Source organism: Achroia grisella, unplaced genomic scaffold (assembly GCF_030625045.1).
Source record: "Achroia grisella isolate CSIRO2021 unplaced genomic scaffold, CSIRO_AGI_Agris_v1 utg1360, whole genome shotgun sequence".
In the NCBI taxonomy this organism is placed as follows: domain Eukaryota; kingdom Metazoa; phylum Arthropoda; class Insecta; order Lepidoptera; family Pyralidae; genus Achroia; species Achroia grisella.
Genome location: NW_026712626.1, coordinates 378,381 through 398,861, shown reverse-complemented (window position 1 = coordinate 398,861; position 20,481 = coordinate 378,381). Strand labels below are relative to the sequence as shown.

The 20,481-nt window shown below is 32.7% G+C and overlaps 1 protein-coding gene across 1 annotated transcript in view; it reads left to right on the top strand.

The window, feature by feature from the left end:
* Positions 1-20,183, top strand: part of LOC131855280 (serine proteinase stubble) — a 51,499-nt gene extending 31,316 nt beyond the window's left edge. The window contains exons 4-10 of the mRNA XM_059206529.1: positions 7,708-8,160; positions 9,339-9,410; positions 13,370-13,556; positions 14,433-14,585; positions 17,958-18,073; positions 19,009-19,164; positions 19,654-20,183. Coding sequence (XP_059062512.1) covers positions 7,708-8,160; positions 9,339-9,410; positions 13,370-13,556; positions 14,433-14,585; positions 17,958-18,073; positions 19,009-19,164; positions 19,654-19,817 — 1,301 coding nt within the window. The 3' untranslated portion in view covers positions 19,818-20,183. The remainder of the gene's footprint in view (positions 1-7,707; positions 8,161-9,338; positions 9,411-13,369; positions 13,557-14,432; positions 14,586-17,957; positions 18,074-19,008; positions 19,165-19,653) is intronic.
* Positions 20,184-20,481: the final 298 nt, after the last annotated feature.

Genomic DNA, 20,481 nt, shown 5'->3' with positions numbered 1-20,481 from the left:
AGTAGAATTGGTAATACCTGGTTTAGGTTACAAAAATATCGGCTTCAACCCCATTATTAAAAATAGCATAAAATTTGGTCAGACCATGATCAGAATTACCAGCTTTCAAATGAAGAAAGAATTAGCAAAATCGGTTCACGTAGTATACGTACGTAACTATATACGTAATTCTGAGGTAATACACATAAAATACAATCGAATTGATAATATTATATTTTTGAAGTAAATTGCAAAAAAATATTAGAGACAAAACATAATGCAAACATTTGCAAGATAAACATGCTTATCTAAATAAATCTTACATCTTAAATTAACAAATTAATAAGCATATATCTTGTAAACAAACTATCCTATTTTAGTACCGCAATATTAATGAGAAAATTCTTGCATATTTATAAAAATACGATTTTATTTTCGTTTGTAGATTTATATCTAATAGAAACAAAATTTACACGTACTGCGTCATATTACGATTATATTCGTTTGTCACTCTCGAATTTTATGCATAATGTTTGAATATATTATTAAAAAAAGCTCTCGGCCGCATACAATTTGAATAGTATATTAAAGGATTTCATTCTCAAAGATAGGATAGACAGTTCAATGTCTGGGCCGACATAGGTCATCGAAGATAAGACGTAACAGTAGTGTGTAGAAATAGCGCTTGTGAAGAAATTTAGGTGATACAGTTATTATGTCCATACTTTATAATTTATCCCCAATGTTATAACCAGATATTCATCCCTAATAACACTGTATCGAATGCAAATTTATTTAATGAATTATTAATGATTTTTACCACAGTTAGAGTTCTTACATAGTGGTCTACATAACTCTACCATATTTGAGTTACCAAGAAACTTGCTTTGTATGTTATGGTCTATGCCCTATAATTTCACTTCTATATATACAATATATATTCCTATAACCAATACAGTATACAAAGCAAGTTCCTTGACACCTTAAATGTAGACAGAAGTATCTAACTAAATAACTTTCTACGAAGTACAATGATAGTAATAATTACATTGTACAAAAACTATTGTATATAGTAATAACTATTGTACAAAATCAATAAAGTTTTAAATAAAATAAAATAAAATAAATAATAATAATAATAATAATCTCAGTACAATTCACACAGCGTCATCTAGTCTCGATTTAAGCTTGTCTTATAGGTACTAACTAGGTAACTGATACAAATACATAGATATTTTTTTTTTCGTAACTACATAATTATTTTTTTTTCAAATTCAATTTCAAAGAATAGAAAATCATTTATTCAAATAAACTTACATTGAAGCACTTTTGAATATTCATTACATTTTTTTAATCTACCGCTCATTCGGAAAGCTGTCTCATCACAAGAAGAACGAGCAAGAAACTTGCGTGTTGCTCTTTTCTCAAAATAGCCTTATTCATGTAGATCAATTACAGACTCTTATGATATGTCAAATCTACCGTCAGTTCGGAATGATCTCGAGTTAAGAAGAACGAACAAGAATTTCAGCTCGTATTCTTTTCAAATAAATGTTGTACATGTTTACAATGTTACAATAACAATACAATGTATATATTATTCATAGAAAACACCGAGACCTATACAAACAATCATACTCATGAGTACAAATGTTTGTACCGTGCGAGGAATCGAACCCGCGACCATCGAAAGTAAGGCGATATGCTAAACCGCGGCCACGTGTGGTCTACACCGAGGCCGTTAAATCTTTTTGCAATCGCTTTTTTTCATTATAAAAATATGTCTTTGTATCATGTAACTTTATCACCTGATTATATATTTCTTTATTAGAATATCTATTAATATACTGCGGTAAAAAAAACAATACCATCAGAAGTTGCAGGGTAAATAACCCTATTTAGTCTAACATCTTATTATGGACCTTTGCAAGTGGTAATGGTAGTGTTTTTTGTTTACCACAATGTACCACCCACGTACAAATACCACGAATTACAGAGATCAATGACTCGTTGACCGTTACATCTTAATAATATTGTTAATATATTCAATTATATATGAGTTCATTAGTTGTTATCTTTTATAAGTTTATGCAAGCTATGTAGAGTTTGTTGACACTATTTGACACGAGAATGTTAGAAAAAAAATAAAAATGCACTCGTTATGGCTAAATAAAATGGCCTACACACGACTCGGAAACTAGGCACTATATTGGAACATTATACTCGTATGACAGGAGTAAAATCAACACATATAATTGTGTACATACTGAACTACGAATTGTGCAATTAATAATTATTGATTATAATTATATCCGAGACTATCCACACAGCACTATCTAGTCACAAACTAAGAAGACCGTGTGTTTCGGGTACTAGACAACTGACATAATTACTTAGCTACATTTCTTTTTGTAAATGCATAATATACATAGTAATCAAAAAGAAATTAATTCGAAACTGAAATTAGAACACAAATAATAGAAAATAAATACAAATAAATAGTAAAAAACCACAATAGTAGGCAAAATTTTTAAATTACAGCAGACTAATAATTGAAAAAATACCAAAATCCAATAGCAATTAACACTATTTGACAATTTATAGTGATTATACAGTATACAGAGTAATTCCATTAGTATTTTGTTGAATGTTATTTTGTTTCCATCCCGTAAATTAATAAAATAGTAACAAGCCCGACAAGTCACAATAGTGAATGAATATCCGGGGATTTTTAACAAATACAAACAATCTATCTTATGAATACAATATGTTTGCATCTTGCGAGGAATAGAACCTGCGATCATTGTAAGGAAAGCGGTTTGTAAAACCGCTACACCACCGAGGTTGTCAATTAGACTTTAAAGTTAATACTTTAGTGTGAATTTTCCCATGTTGGTATTTTTTAGGGTCAATCCAGTATTGTACTAGGTGAGCAATGTAATTGAGTAAAGTCAGGGGGCACGCTATGGACAATTAACATAATGCGGTCGTAATTTCTCCACACACGAGGCAATCTAGGAAGCGATCTAGGGCACTCCCCACTATTGCTCCCATGTTGCCCCTTATTTTAGTGTCGTGTATAGGTCATTTATGTAATGCTAATGTTTCGCACTTAGTTACCATCTCATTCATAACTAACTGAATCACACAGCGCTGCCCATATTACCTTCAGTCAATGTACCAGCTGAAAAGTATGATATAGTTGAAAACAACTTTTGAAATCAGTCAAGCATTTTTTCATCAAGCAATCTTTTATCTTGTATATAAACGTAGCCGACTTAGTCAGTATAGGTTTCAAGTTCAAATCTGATCGACACAAAAAACTTTATATATTATTATTTAATTTATATTTCTGACTGCCACTGACTGAATGGAAACACCAATAACAAACCAAATTGATATGATGAACCTATATGATTTTTTAAACATTGGCTTGACAAGTGTTGCGTGCACCAAGATGTCGACAATTAATAACGATTGACTACCCTATCCGGGATAGAAGTCGTGAAGGTACTATGTATAGGTTCTTTTTGTACCAATACAATGTTTATCCTTTTTGAAGAAAATGCCAAAAATTTTATATACAGTATCATAAAAGAAACGTATTTATCTTATTAATATTACAAACATCAAAGTTTATGAGTAAGGTTGGACATATGGATGGATGTTTGTTACTCTTATACATAAAAACTACTGAAGAGATTTACTTTACCGTAATATGAAAGAAAAAGAAATAAAGAAAGACAGGAAGCTAAAATACATCAGGATAACACATAGGCTATAATTTTTTTGCGAATATATAAATGTAACTTAAGTGTAATAATCGTCACTGCAAAATGAATATAAATAGATAAACATTTATTTTATGAAAAAAGGTTGAAGTGACGCAGGTCTGCTTTCGAATCTCAATTTAGCGTTTCATCTGTCAGTGAGTCATAGAGAATGAGTTGTAAGTAGTGAGTCACACAAAATATTATATATATAGTTAAATAACAAATAACAGAGCTGAGAGTTGGAGAGATAAGGAAGTGCATCTATTTGGTTTGATCCAATGAGTGTCATACATTGACCCCTTTCTATACTAATATATAAAGAGTGAGATCAGATTTTGTTATGAGGAAAATAAACTTGGAGAATACTCGAAGAAATTCTTTAACTATTTGAAAGCTTTTTTCTAGAGTGAATCAATGTTAGAATAGGACAACTTCTGTCAGTTATAATTGTAAATTTTTTATCACTATCCCTACATATCATTGACTATATCACAGTTACAAATTGTTTGTAAAAATAATTTAAAACCTGTATATTATAGTACCTGAATATTATAGGCTTAGTAAAAAAATTATTATTATTATTTATTATTAATAATAATAAACCTGGACAATATCAAGTCGCTATCGCTAGCGCTATCTAGTTCCGAGTTATGCAGAACTTGTGTTATAAATACTAGACAACTGATATAAATAGTTAAATATATTTTTTTATAAATATAAATCCCCCAGAAATATGCATAGAGTCTGCAACAGGTATGATATTGATATTCTGATATGGGTTACAATTCGCCGTGGTCACAGCAACCGTCAGAATGCAAATACTTCTAGAATAATCTGTACGGTCCATCGCATTAACGTACAGGTCACGTATGTAGGACGCGGGTGACGCCGGGCCGCATTGTATTGTCTTAGTGAAATTGCAAGGTTTACTTTCTTCGCTAATGGCGAGACGAACTAGAGAATGTACTTAGAGTTAAATACTTTCCATATGTTCACTAACCACTTAAAATGACGTCATTGCCTTGCCTTTAACCCATTGTTTGGGGTCCGTGCAGTGTCATTCTCATCCACTGATCGCTATCGGCCAATATCTGAGCATATATCGAGAATTCAATAAAAATAAACGTGGTAAGACCCTGTGATTTTAACTAATTATACGTATAATTAAGGACTGCTTCAAATTTAAAACAGTATATATCTGGGCATACACTCTTCATTTTTTCTTCACACATTCCGTCCACATTTTTCGGTCATCCTCTCCTTTTCCACCAATCCGCATTGATGTTATACTTCGTTTAAAACTGGAACCTCGCTCCTCTACGCCACTTAAAATTGTAGGTATCAGAATGTTTTCTTAAGGGAAGTAATTAATAGTAATAGTAGGCACCATGGCCACCAATTACTATAAATATGTCCTATCAATTAATGGGTCGATTCCCACACGTTTTATCCTGGAAACCATCATTCCTGCAAACCATTCTGCTCTTCCTCTACCCACAAGTATATACCGTTAGCATAAAAGGAAGCACCATTTTATTAGGGCTCATTAAAATTAAAGCGAAAACGAGCTAGAATCGAGATAGAATCATCCTAAAATAGAAATAGAAACAATCTTTATCCAAATAAACTTTATATAAACACTTTTGAATAGTCATGTTTTTTTCATTCTATCTCATTTGGAACTCATCACAAGAATGGACAAGAAACTTGCGTGTTTCTCTTATTTCAATAAATGTTATTCCAAGTGAATTAACAACAAGTTATTAACATTAACAAGTTTCAGGCATGTGACCGTAGAAACCGCTATGCACTCAATATTTGATCCTGAAATATAATTAAACTTCAATTTTATAAAATACAACTGGTATTTAATCGGTAAAATGGAAAATCCATACATTATATTCGGAAATATGTGAATTTCTTGCATTTTTATAGTTGATATTATATTTCAAAAAAGCATATAAAGTAGCCAGTAACACCTAATCAAAAACCTGATTAGATTTATCGAAGATATCGCATTAAAAAAAGGACAGACGAGTCAAGACCCTTCTCGTTTTTTAAGCCAATTGAACTTTAAGGTAAAAACCCAAAGCGTGCGGGAAAGTGAGCTTTTTGCGGAGGCAATAATTCGGGACAATAATCTTTTGAAATTTACGTGCTAATCAAATTCGTCGTGTACGAAAACTTGCTTGACCGCGCCATGTATAAACTGTTATTTTGTTTTATTCAAAAAAGATTTGAAATGAAACTGGTTTGACAATTTCTTTAAGCTAAGTTTACTTACGAATGCAATATTCTCTTCTTGCAATAGGCTCCTTATATTAGATATATCCACGATTTCACCTCCATGAATGCATCTATATGTTATTCTGAAGCTATATTACTGTAAAGGTTCATCAAAATCAGTTCAGTAGTTTTTGCGTGAAAGAGTAATAAATATCCATCTGCCCATCTTTCCGTCCATACTCACAAACTTTCGCGTTTATAATATTAGTAACATTCTAAAGTGTGTTTGTTTTATGAGGTATTTAATCTCCGACACTATACACCTATTTGAGAAATTGTTTCACTATTACATATTTCAGATTGACATAAGCTACATATTGTGTTAATACATACAAAACTGTACCAAAAATATGTTTTTTTATCACAGCCCTGGTGGTCTAGCGGTTTAACACACCGCTTTACTCTCGATGGTCGCGGGTTTGATTCTTCGCATAGTAGGAACATTTGTATTCATTACTATGATTTTTTGTATTGAGATGGGTATTTCCTATGATATTATCTATGTATTTACAAAAAATATATGTATTTCGCATTTAAACTATCAAATAAGTAAGATTGTTGATTTGTACAAAACAAATAAACGTTTTATACACCAAATCTATTGAAAATAAAACAAGCGAATTGAGATGCTCTTTCGTTCTTTAATCGGTCACAAATAGAATCTCATCAACGTCAGAGTATTTGGTAATTACTAAAGATCAGAGCTGCTGTAAAGGGTACACATCGAGTACAAAGTAAACTGGTACGGCACAAGTTGCAATGTACATATGTTATCGTTACTTTGAATTACTAGTCGTTACTATAGTTATATTGTAAGTTAATCGATACACATAGTTACAACAGTTACGTTAGTTACTACAAATATCAATAGACAGATACCAAAATCTCATGACCGTAAAAGATAAAAAAGTACTTTTTCCCTAATCCTACACTTTATACCTAAACGTAGACGTGAAGCTTTCTCAATTATATCAAAATTAACTGAAAACGTAACGATACTACAGTAACGAGATCTACTTTAGGAACTAGTACGTACGGGTATTATATTTCTCGTTACTTTTACATGTCTGGTACAGATTACCGTAAAATCTTGCGATACACCAACTGTGTCAACGGTACTAAGGTCGGGGACGCACGAGTGAGCCGCATTCGTGACTGAGATGGCACACTTTCAGTGATTTTAAGGACAAAACGTGCGTTTTAGTTTATAATGTATTGTAACATAGCGTGTTTATTTAATTGGAACCGTAAAATATAAATTTTCACAATTTGAATGTATTATCCTACCGAGGCAGAATGGATTAATGATTTGTTTGTACATGTTTATATTGTTACCTGGCACAATCGTGATGAAACAGTTTCGGGCTTGTAAAATTTTACTAACTAAAATTCTGATACAGCGCGACTTCATCTGCTTCACATTCTCCCTGATTTTGCACATTTTTCATTGTAACTCCGGTACTATGCTCGTAGCGTGACCTGCATAGCCTAGCCCATGACCTTCCTAGTCCTTTGTTACACAACAGAAGAATTTCTTAATCTGAACTAGAAGTTCCTGAGATTAGCGCGTTGAACCCAACAAACAAACTCAGCTTTATAGTAATAAGAATAAGTAGAAAATTTTATCAGCATTAAACTTTTTAATGTATCATATTATTCTCTTTTTCAGAAATCTGGTCACCAATCACACCACCCGAAGGTTGGATTCTCATATCCACTATCCCACCTACGCCCATTACATCTTCAACAACAACAACAACCACAACAACAACAACTACAGAAGCCCCAACAACAATTTCTGACGCAACAACAGTTTCAGATCTAGAAACAACTGTGATTACAACAGAAACTAATGAGAAACCAACAACTGAAGTGCTATTATCGTCTGATGTTACAACAACAAAAACGACCACGACTACAACAGAAGCTGCGGAGAAAATTACAGTTATAACAACAGAAGCACCGATACTAGAATTTACAGTAAATGTTACGTTGTCACCGACGATGCCAACAACAACAACAGTGGGACCAACAACAGAAAATGTTACAGAAGTCGCGACAACAACAACAAATGTAACTGATGATACGACTGTTGCATCTAACGTGACGACATTATCACCGGGTAAGCATATACAAACAATTAGAAAAAAATATATTATTATATTATGAAGGCCCGATGGTCTAGCAGTTTGCCACACTGCGTTACTTCTGATGGTCGCTTTTTAGTCGTAAATATTAATATTTGATTCATAAGTAGAGAGACAAGTTTTCACATAATATAATATATTATGTATGTATATACCAAAAAAAATTATTTAAGTATTTGTTCAATTATAGTATCAGTAGTCTAGTGCTCATAATACAATTTCTGCTTAGCTTGGAAATAGACGGTGTTACGTGTTAAGGAATTATTATTATTGTATTTTATTAGCCATTGCTACTTGCGATGCCCTTGTTTTTTTTTTTAGACAAAAATAGCCTGTATATAGTTATCATTATACTATTTTTTTTCACGTAAAATTAATTAAGATCTATTACTCACTTTTTAGTCGTAAATATTAATAACAAACAGACAGAGAGACAAGCATAGTACTATGCAATATTATGTTATCTGTGATAGTACTTTATCTTTTATAATTGATATACTGATGGCCTCAGTGATCTTGCGGTTTAACACACTGCCTTACTTATCGATGGTCATGGATTTGATTTCCGCACAATACATCTTTGTATTCGTGGGTATTTGTTTGAATTGGACTTGGTGTTTAAAATCTGCCTGTATTACTAACAGTGACTCTACGCTGACGCTATGTGAGATGCCAAGAGTTATTTATTTATTATTTTCGTTTATTTCAATTGGTTTACATTACCAATTTTGGTACAATGGTCGTTAATTCGAATAAGTTTCAAACAAAAAAAGGTTTTAATTTGTGTATGTGTTTGTATGTGTGTATCAATTTATGTATTTCTGACTGATTCTGAAATATCTCTGAAAGAGATCCCTTCCAGCCAACCTAAAGCTGTGACAATGGAAGTATTTTGCAAGATTTCTAAATATGTCTTTATTATATGTTGTGTATATATGGTTAACTATAACCATATATATTTTAAATCCAAACAGTGTGTTGTAACTATATAATACATTGTTTGGATTGAAACTATACATAGCTAATGTGGGTATGTCAAGTGTAGCGTACTTCATCGACAATTAGTTTCTTTAGATTTCCTTATATCTATTTTTTTTTTTATTTATATTTTTACCCTAAACTGTCGTTAGTAAATACGTTTTTATTGTTTTAGATGTAGCAAATTCGACGGTCGAAGACAATCAAAACATAGACGATACCTTAAACGTGACTGACTTCAACAATGGTAAGTGCTCCTCAGGTTCTACGTTCGTGTAACAATAGTTATTAATTATTGAATTATGTAAGTCAGCTTTATACTTGGAAGGATTTAAAAAAACAGGCAATATTTAAAATTGTAAAATATTATGCCGCCCCCAAATAAATGGGATAAGGAAGAAGCAGATGATGATATGGACCCTGATGGGCGTAGCAAGCTACAATGAGATACAGTGGCTTTAACAGAATTTAATTCTTTTGTATGTTATTTTTCTAATTCATAAGTTATCTGTCAAATATTCATGGACATTACAATAACATTTTTTTATAAGTAATTTTTTTAAGTTACATATAAACATTTTGTTTTTCTTTATATTTTTCAAATATTCGGGTAGTTTGTTGTATATTTTTATCATAAGGGTGAAAAATTGCAATTATACACCGCATAAACTATGATTTTGGACTCAACGAGAAAAACAAATTTTTAATAAACAATATACATGAACAGCACTACATATATCAGGATATACAGCACGCCTGAAGAGTTGTCATTCCTGACGACTAAGATCTCATCCGTGCTATGGAAATGTAGGTACTACTATTAATTCACGCTCCGAACCATCTAGAAAATAGATAGAGAAAGTACCAGGAGAACATGAATACATCATCATGTATTCATGTTCTCCTGGTACTTTCTCTGTACTATACATATATATATAATCTGGCAAACATTTTTTATTCGGAAAACTGAATAAACATTTTATCTATGACCCCACACTAGGCAATGCATATATCGTGAAAGTCAAAGCAAGTTTAACAGTTAAAGTAATATTGGTATCGATCAGAGAGTTTAATAATTATGCGTCTATATCATAGTAATATTGATAATATATGACAATAGATAATAATAATAACAAAAATGTTATAAGTACATGTATTTGTAAGTTCAATTAATATCTACCATTATTAAAAAGTAGGAGTTGATGGCAGAAGGATGGTACGTGATGATGCAGCTCGAATTTATGGATGGCAGGTGATGATAGCTTCAGCAGATTACAGAGTTGTAGAAATAATAGATTTCGCTTACTATCTTGAATTTATTGGCCAAATTACTTTTATAAAATTACAAATTAAGATAAGTGAACAAAAGTACATTGCCTCGACAGATTTGATATTTGAAGTCTGTACGTTACGTAGCGAGTTTAAATTGGATGTATGTGTGCTCCAATCAAAACGCTCTCTTTGTGTTGCGTTTTGTTACTACTTGTATGCCACAAAGGGTAAAAATTTAGGACAGTATTTATTTTTTTAATATGAATTAAAAAAAATATTGCAATAAAAAAATTCACAGGTTTTTTCCGAATGACACGTAAAGTCTTCCGTTATAGGCGACCGTTCTCATTTGACTAATTATTATTTTGCATTTGCAGTTCCTTAACAAAATCTCCAAGCTACACAAATATTGCAAGTGACTGTACTAGGAAATAGCCAGCTTAATATTTCATACAAATTGCCTCAATTAAAACACAGATTGTAATTGTTGGATGACGTCAGCCATACAATGGATCTGATTCAAGACATACTTATTAATTTTAGCCCCTTCGTGTATTAAAAAATGGAATAACAATGGAAGTGCGATTAGGGTTTAGTAACTCGAAGGTCTTTTATTTAATTAGAATGATAAACAAGATGACATTATCTAATGATAAACGGTAATATTTGGCTATATACATATCACCTTATCATGTAACCCCGTGCCACTCATGCGTGGCCATTCCAGAGAAATAACATTTATTTTTATTTCTAAGATATTTAGTACTAGCATACTTTAACCTTTGTACAAAATAAAAGTAAGCTAGTACCATTGTACCCTAAAACTAATAACTATATTACTTTACGCAAAGTAAGCAAATTTCCTGAACCGCACTACCTGAAGTATCGACTAAAACGACATACGATGATGATGATGATGATGATGATGATGATGATGACGATGCCATACATAGCACCATAGTCCAATGTAGATATTTATTTTATGGTCTGAAATTATTCTATGTAGTAGACTTTCCTTCCTGATAGATAACGTCCAGAACAGAATCATTTTTACAAGGAAAGATCGTGTACCCCTCACATAATTAGGAATCAAATGTCATGCCTCTTATCCTGTAATTTCACTGTTTAATCTACACCCTACAACTAAAATATAGCTTACAAAGCAAGTTGCTTAGTGGCTGAAATAGGTGACACTGAGGTACCCACCCAGACTAGTTTTTACAGTATACCTCAAAAGTCATCATAAAGTTGATCATACTAATTCCTCATAAATATTATGAATGTGTATTTGTATGGCTTAGACAAATAAAATAGAATGAAAAAATATAAAATTAATTAAGTATAAAATTAAATGGACCAGTATGATAATTGATTATATTTTCAGCAGAAAGGTATTATCGTATTTACATAATGTAAAGAGAATATTGGGACACATCGTCAGCGATCAGACCTCTCACAAATCTAGTCAGTCAGGTCAGAACTATTGCATTTTGTAAATTAAATAACAATATGGTATTAATAGTAATAAATGGAGTGGAAACGTACTGGGCCCATAACCTATACAGACAGCAATCGTACTTTAATATTATATTTCATTAATATATTGCTCATTATATTATGAAGATGAATAGGATAGGCAAGGATGCCGGTATAGTCTTTATACTCCTCTTTTTCTACTGCACTTTTCTCTTATACTTTGTTCTCGTATTACTTTCTACATAATTCTGTAGAATGCACACATTTGCATTCTTCCCCGTCATTGATCGTTCATCTAAAAATAAATGCAGTAAGCTTTTTGTACGGAATTCCGAAATGTCACCGTAAAATGGCCAGGTCAAAGAACTGACAGGGCAGTATCCAGCAAAAGTGAATAAACAAAAAAAAGTATGTTCTGAGTTCAACAAACAAAGAGTTGTTGGTGGCCGATACGATCGCACGCTGCGGCCAGGCCGCGTCACTTCGAACGAATAATTTGCGTATGAAACTGTGTGTCCATTTTTTTTTAATTTCATATATGGAAGCAATTTGCTGTATGGATCAATTTTGTAGATTTCGTCTTCGTAGACTCGCGTCACTTCGTACTAAATAATTTTGTATGAAACTGTGTTCATTTTTTTTATTGCATTGCCTTTTTACAAGTAGGCTTAATTTGCTCAGTGCTCACGGTCAAGGCGACGGCAAGGACGCCTTGCACATGACTGCAGTGGCTCTGCATTCTATTTTTAATATCTTCATATCTTTTTTTAAATAACTGAGACTCAGTAAAATTTATTATGAACCCTAAAGCAGTGTAACATTTTATAAAAAAAATAATTACAAAAATTTATTTTAGTGTGTGATCTGGAAATGGCATATAGTGTATTATTTTTATTTAAAAAATATTACGATATGTAACAGTTGAATAGGAAATATGGATTGACAATGACTGATCGAGTGTAAAGTGTCTCAAGATAATTAGTTTGTGCTAATTAGAGCGTTCAATTGTGTAGTGACACTCGATCAAAGTGAACAGAAACATTGTGACAATTTTTTTTTACTTGTATATTTTGTTGGATTACTCCAAAGTAACATAAATATCGGGACTATTGTTTCTCTATTAATTAAATATTTTATATAAATATATTAAATATTTTAAAAAATATGCCACAGACTAAATAATAATTAAACTATCCCTAACGGAAGATTAGGATGTATGGACGTGTCATTGCCTTGCGAATAAAATATACTACTACTACGTAACCATCTCTATCCGTATAAAAAAATTAAGTTTAAATAGAGAATATTTATTGTGAAGTGTATTTATATATATATATATAAGTATATAGACATTAAAAATGCAGACTAAAATAAAAAAATATAAAAGCAAACCGTTCCAAATTTAAAATACAGATTAAAAGTATTAGTAAAAAATGTTAATCAACAATACATTGATAGTTTTGGCGCTGTGCGGGCGTCGGCTGGTCCCGGACGCTAGAATCGTTGGTGGATCTAAATCTGCATTTGGACAATGGCCCTGGCAAATATCTTTAAGACAGTTCCGCACTACCACCTACCTGCACAAGTGTGGTGGTGCCTTGCTGAACAACAATTGGGCTATTACTGCGGCGCATTGTGTTGAAAAGTAAGTAAATTTTAATAATACACACTAGCAGTAGTTCAACATATATTGTCAACTATCGACGTTGTCATGTTTTTGTAATCGGAATGGCAAAAGGTTGGCCTCCACATCGTGTTCAAGATGCATTTACTACGATGGGCTAACTGCCCTTATATCAAAGTCATATTATTGGCATCGTGGTCTATCGGTTTAGCATACCGCTTTACTTCCAATGGTAGCGGGTTCGATTCCTCACAGGCTTTAACAGGTCATTGAGACCACCATTAAAATTCTCCTCCACAGCTTATAATGTTTAAATTATGTTTTACCTGCACGAAACTTACCTGTTCCACTGGGGTATCGTAACAGAGTAATAAATAAGGTCAAAGTCACAGGCAACGAAAGAGGAAAGATAATGTATTTTTAACACCCAATTCCCAAAAAGGAGGATTATGTTTCATGAAATTATTTAGTTACTGACCCCGTTGATCCAGTTGTATTAGTCTAGGTGTTTTTTTATGTATATGTATAGGGTTTACCGAAAAGATATATTTCAGTTTTTACATTTTTAGATAATTATAATATAATCGCAATAAAAGTAAACAACCGAATTAGATGTTGTGAGTCACTAATAAAAAAACCCGTCACTTACTTAAGGAACTCCTAAATAGGAAGCCGCTAAGGTGGTAAAATCAGGTTGTACGTAAGTATCCAATTTAGGTATTTTCTAACCTAAAGGATACTTACTTAAAGATACGCTAGGTCTTGGTTGGTGAAAACGGATGATCACTAAAAACCCTACGGCTTTCCTCCACGCCGTCATAGTGCCGGTCGCGGGAACGAGTTCGCAATCTACCTCGACCACCCCGAAACCCACTGATTATATGGTATACTTTACAGAGTGCCCCCCTCGGAGTTGCTCGTGCGACTCGGCGAATACGACCTCGCTAATGAGGATGAACCTTACAACTTCGAGGAGAGAAGAGTTCAAATTGTGGCCAGCCATCCGCACTTCGACCCTGCTACTTTCGAATACGACTTGGCTTTAGTAAGGTAAGGTTAATTTTTGTTTTTTAATTTTATGTATCTGGAAGAAGCAGATGGACAATCAATAGTAACTGGAAACTGTGGTCATTTGTCCAAGCGTGCTATTCCGGAGAGCTAACTTATTATAACATTCTATCTTGTAATTTTCAAACTACTTGGCGGCAAAATTAGATGAGACGGAGCTACCCACGCAGACGACTTTATATAAAGTCTACCTACTATTGATTGAGTGATTACTTACGCCACAGAGACGTGATCACTAACTATGTGCCTCATGAACAAGCTCAGAGTCACACAGAGAGCTATGCTCGGAGTTTCTCTGCGTGATCGAATCAGAAATGAGGAGATCCGCAGAGTATCTCTGCACCCCCTAAGTTTGGCTGGTAGAGCTAATAGCATTAAGTTCGCCTATTGTACAATGCAATAAAGTTTAAATAAATAAATAAGAACCAGAGTGACAATGGGCAGGGCACATAGCTCGTGGGACAGATGGCCGTTGGGGGCAATAAAGTTCTGGAGTGGCGACCACGGACCGGAAGACGGTGCACACGGACCCGAAGAAAGCAGAGTGGGAAAGCCTCCAGCAAGGTGGACCGACGATCTGGTCAAGATCGTTGGAAAGCGATGAATGCGAGAAGCGCAGGACGGGCCGTGGAGATCTTTGGGGGAGGCCTTTGTCCAGCAGTGGACGTCTTCCGGGCTAAGATGATGATGATAATGATACCTACTATTATTATTATTACTGACTACGACGCGACAGTTATTCCTGAAAGACGTCAAACTAACTGTTTAATCTATTTGCCGGCAAATTTGTTCGCAAAAATATTAACACATCTAAACTATAGACATACTAAATAATAAACTATATAGATTAACTAATACATATATAGTTATGAATATTAAAATGTATGTATGTCTATGTTACCTATTCACAACTAAACAGCTGCACAGATCTTAATGAATTTTCATGTAAATCTAATCTATATTGGACATAGATTATTTTTATATACGTCTTTCAGGGATGACTGTACTATACAAACAATCATACTCATTAATACAAACCTTTTGCATCGTGCAAGAAATCGAACCCGCGACCCCGGAAGTAAAGCGGTGTGCTAAACCGCTAGACCACAGAGGTAATAATCAAATAGTATAGATTAATTTAAAAATTTACGTCTGGCAAATATGTCTAATCATATATAGCGTATTAAAAAATCCGACCCATAGATTCTGATGTATAAAAACAAGTGTAGAGGTCATTGTTTATGGTGAGTGACCGGCCGACATTTGTCGGTCATTTACACTCCACAGACAAGTAATCACAAACAATTTAATCTATTTTTCTGCAAATATGTTAATCTAATCCATAGAATTTAATTGAATAGTATGTATTTATCTCATCTGTGGTCATGGATAAACTAATAAACACATAGTTATGGATATTAAAGTGTCTGTATGTTTGTTACCTATGCAGTTATCGCCATACTGCTGAACAGTTTGTTTGAGAATAAATACACTCATTTCTTACAATTATACCTAATTTAATATATTCTCGTAATATAGAACTACAACAAAACAGGATCAATAACATAGCGAATAAAATAAAATAAATTGGTCATTGCCCAAGTTAAACTAACAGACGGACAATGTTGCTTTTATACATATACTAGTTACTCGCCCCGGCTTCGCCCGGATGTACTTGTATTACATATATAAACCTTATTCTTGAATCACTCTATCTATTTAAAAAACGCTTCAAAATCCGTTGCGTAGTTTTAAAGATTTAAGCATATGTAGGTACGCACAGACAGCGACCGCGACTGTGTTTTATAGTATGTAGAGATTAGTATGGAGGAACATAAACATCTTTTTTTACCTAACAGTAATAGCAAACAAGCTGTGATTAATATTCAATAATGTTTGTACCGCTGTGTCATTTGTAATATGACTGCGATCATTTATTTAATGTTACATATATATGTATCTACATATTTTTAATGGATGATGATGGATTGGTTCCCGCTTACAATAACGGTATATACCGGAGCACTAGTGAAGGATGATGAACCGTATACTCAAGTATTTCCATTATTTATTTATTTAATAAATATAATATCATTAAAACAATATTTTAATATTTCCTCTTTTCGTACACGTGTGTATGACTATTCTATTTAATACACGATCCTATAACATTTTCTAGGTTTGCTGGAAGAAATCTCTTTTTAGAGATAAGCTCGCCCTTGTACATTACATTTATTCTGTATAATTTTTTTTTATTATGTGTGTGTGTGTACAATAAAGAATAAATATTATAAACGAAAGTTTGTGAGTTTTCGATGAAACTTTACGGTAATGTAGCTTATACATCAGAATAATACATAGGCTATAAATTTCATGCGAGTGAAACCGCGGGCATAGCTGGTACAATACAAATTTACAGTTAATAGCTTCAAACTATTAAACTTAACTATATATGGCGAAATTACTATCATCGCGCCGCAACAGGGCGGTTTCAGAGGAGCTTCCTCCCGAATTTTTTTTTTGCCTAAATATTAAAGTATAATTTCTACATACTTCGTAATATCATATCTTATCCGTTAATTGAAATACAGCTTATAACAGGATTGATGGTAGAAGGCTGAAAACTTAGAGTTGTATATATTTTTAAAGATAAATCATTATAAAATTAAAAAAATGATAAAAAATATGCAGGGGTGGATCCTTATCATTGAGGTGTATGAAAAATAGATGTTGGCCTATTCTCAAACCTACCCGATATCCACACAAAATTTCATAAAATACGGTAAAACTGTTTCGGAGGAGTTTTGTAACAAACGCCGCAACATGAAAATTTTATATATCAGATTAAGTACATACTATGTTTTTCGAAAATATATAGAGCTTATTAGTCTAAAGACAACTATAAATTTTGTTATAAAAGTTTATTTTTTAATGTTTTATGTAGTTTCATAAATCTTGAATTTGGAATTTCGTTGTTTGTGAATCTAAAATTCATTATCATATTTATTTACTACATTTTTAGACAATATATGGAGTTCATTAGTCTAAAACCCACTCTAACTCGTGTTGTAAATGTTTATTTTTGAATGATTTTTGTTTCTTTTAGTTTCACAAACAACAGATTTTGCATTTGGAATTTCGTTGTTTCTGAATCTGAAATTAATTGTAATATTTTTTTAATGTAATTAATATTTAGTGACATAAAGAACACATTATAAAGTTATATTGTACAACAATTTTTTTTTAAATAACTACACTAAGAAATATATAATAATAATACTGTACAGTTCAGTGTGTTGTTTTGATTGGAAGCTATAAATTTGATTTGGTTTGAATATTTTTGTTTTCCGGCAGATTCTACGAACCGGCTACCTTCCGGTCCAATATATTGCCGATCTGCGTGCCGGACAACGACGATGACTTCGTAGGGAGAACCGCGTACGTCACCGGTTGGGGCCGACTTTATGATGGTGAGAAATACTATAACTGATTATCGTATTTGATATGAATTATGAAATTCTACACGCCGAAATGTGATAAAGTTTGCAATTAATATAAAATAATATACAGCCATTTAATTAACTTTGATAATTCATACAATACTTATTATTTTTCTATGTATTATTAACCAGATACCCGCCCCAGCATTGCACGGGTGGATATGTGTTAAACTTGTAGTTAACTTCGTACTATAGTTATTATTTTGTAATATATATTATATATATATATAAACCTTCCTCTTCAATTTTTTATCTATATAAACTCTATCTTTAATTAAAATCCGTTGCATTGTTTAAAAGGTCGAAGCGAACACGGAGCGCTAGCGACTTCATTTAATACTATGTAAATATTTGTAATAGTATAATAGAACAGTTTACAATTATTGTTACTATTCCAATTTACAAATTTCATAGACAATTATAGTCTAATATTATATATGAGCGGTATCAATATATTAATGAGCAGTGACTGTAGTATTTGTTATTCTTGCTACCTAAATTATACCAAGCTTTAATTATGTAATAATGTTGCTAACAATACACATACGAAACTGATTATAATTTACAATTTTACGTTATAATTCGTACGGAAAAAATAGCAGAATAAACATATGAAGGTGATTCAATTATAATAATTAACATTTATTTTATTGATTTATATATTTTATATTTATATAAAAAAAAAAATTACAATGATAGTGCGGCATAGACTAGGAGGAGGTTGGATATTTTAAAAGAAAATTCAACAAGTCCTTCTGCAGATATAAAGTGCCTTCTGCGCTCGCTGCTTTTTTCGTCCAGTAAAGCATTGATACCAAGAGTCACAAATGCTACGGCGTCCTTAGAACCCTAAATATAATAGAAATAGAAGTATTTCCTGATGGTTCTAACCAATGTTTCTACAGAGGGCCCACTGCCGAGCGTGTTACAAGAGGTACAAGTGCCAGTCATCAACAACACAGCGTGTGAGGCGATGTACAAGGCAGCCGGGTACAACGAACACATTCCCAACATCTTCATATGCGCGGGCAAGCAGCGCGGCGGCGCAGACAGCTGCGAAGGTAACACGATATTAGAATAGAATAGAATAAACCAGGCCAGACTAGAACAGAACAGAACAGAATAGACCAGACCAGGACAGGCCAGCCAGACCAGACTAGAATAGAATAGGAAATTCTATATTCGAACAATTCAAACTTAAATTCAAGCACTTTTGAATAGTCATACCACAGATAAAATAATATTACGTAGCTATACTGATTTTTTTTAATCTACCACTCATACTGAAAGCTGTTTCGTCACAAGAAATAGGAACAAGAATCTTACGTGTTACTCTTTTAAATAATTGTAGTTTTACATTTTTTAGTAGTATCTTATATTATCTGTGGTAGTATTCAAACATGCTTAAATTTAAGTTTCGTTCAGTAAAGAATTTTCTATTCTATATTCTATTTCTATAAAATAGAATCTATTATAAAACCATTTGAAATTCATTAATTAAAAAAACTACTTTATATTTCTGGTCATACCAATATTATTTTCTGTTTCAGGCGACAGCGGTGGTCCAATGGTGGTAAGACGCCAACGGGATAACAGATTCGTGCTTGGCGGCGTCATATCTTGGGGCATCGGGTGCGCGGAACCCAACCAGCCTGGCGTTTACACACGCATATCCGAGTTCAGAGATTGGATTAACCAGATATTACAGTTTTAGGCAATATGTGTTCTAGTTGTTCATAATTTTAGGCAGCATGAATTCTAGGAGTTTACAATTTTAGACAACATGAGTTCTAGACGTTCACAATTTTAGGCAAGATGAGTGATAGGAGTTTACAATTTTAGGCAACATGAGTTCTAGATGTTCACAATTTTTTTTCTAGTTCGCATTTTGGCAACGTCGAATTCTTGTAGCTAAATTATATATGTTAGTGGCCTTTTACGATCTATTTTTGTATATTCTAAGTATTCGCGAACTAAAGGGTCATAGAATATGAATGTCTTGTCTCATAGAAATGACAAATTGTATTTCATTACATACCCGTACTGTAGACCGATGTTGTTGTAAACTTATTGTTGTAAATATATTCTTTTGCGATGCTACAAATTGTAACTATCATCATATCTTTTCCAAAATGATATATTTAACTATAAAAATGCTGGCCATTCGGTTTGGTATATTACTATGTTTAGAGTTTGCCATAGTCATCATATTAAGGACTGATTGAACTTTGTATTTTTATCAGTCACCACACGCAACACTGAGAGTGCCTAAACGGCTGATCACATTTTAATGTAATTTTCTAATTTGACATTAATAATAATTCCGTCAACGTAAGTCGCGGCTAAAACTACTCGACATAGACATAAAACATAAAATA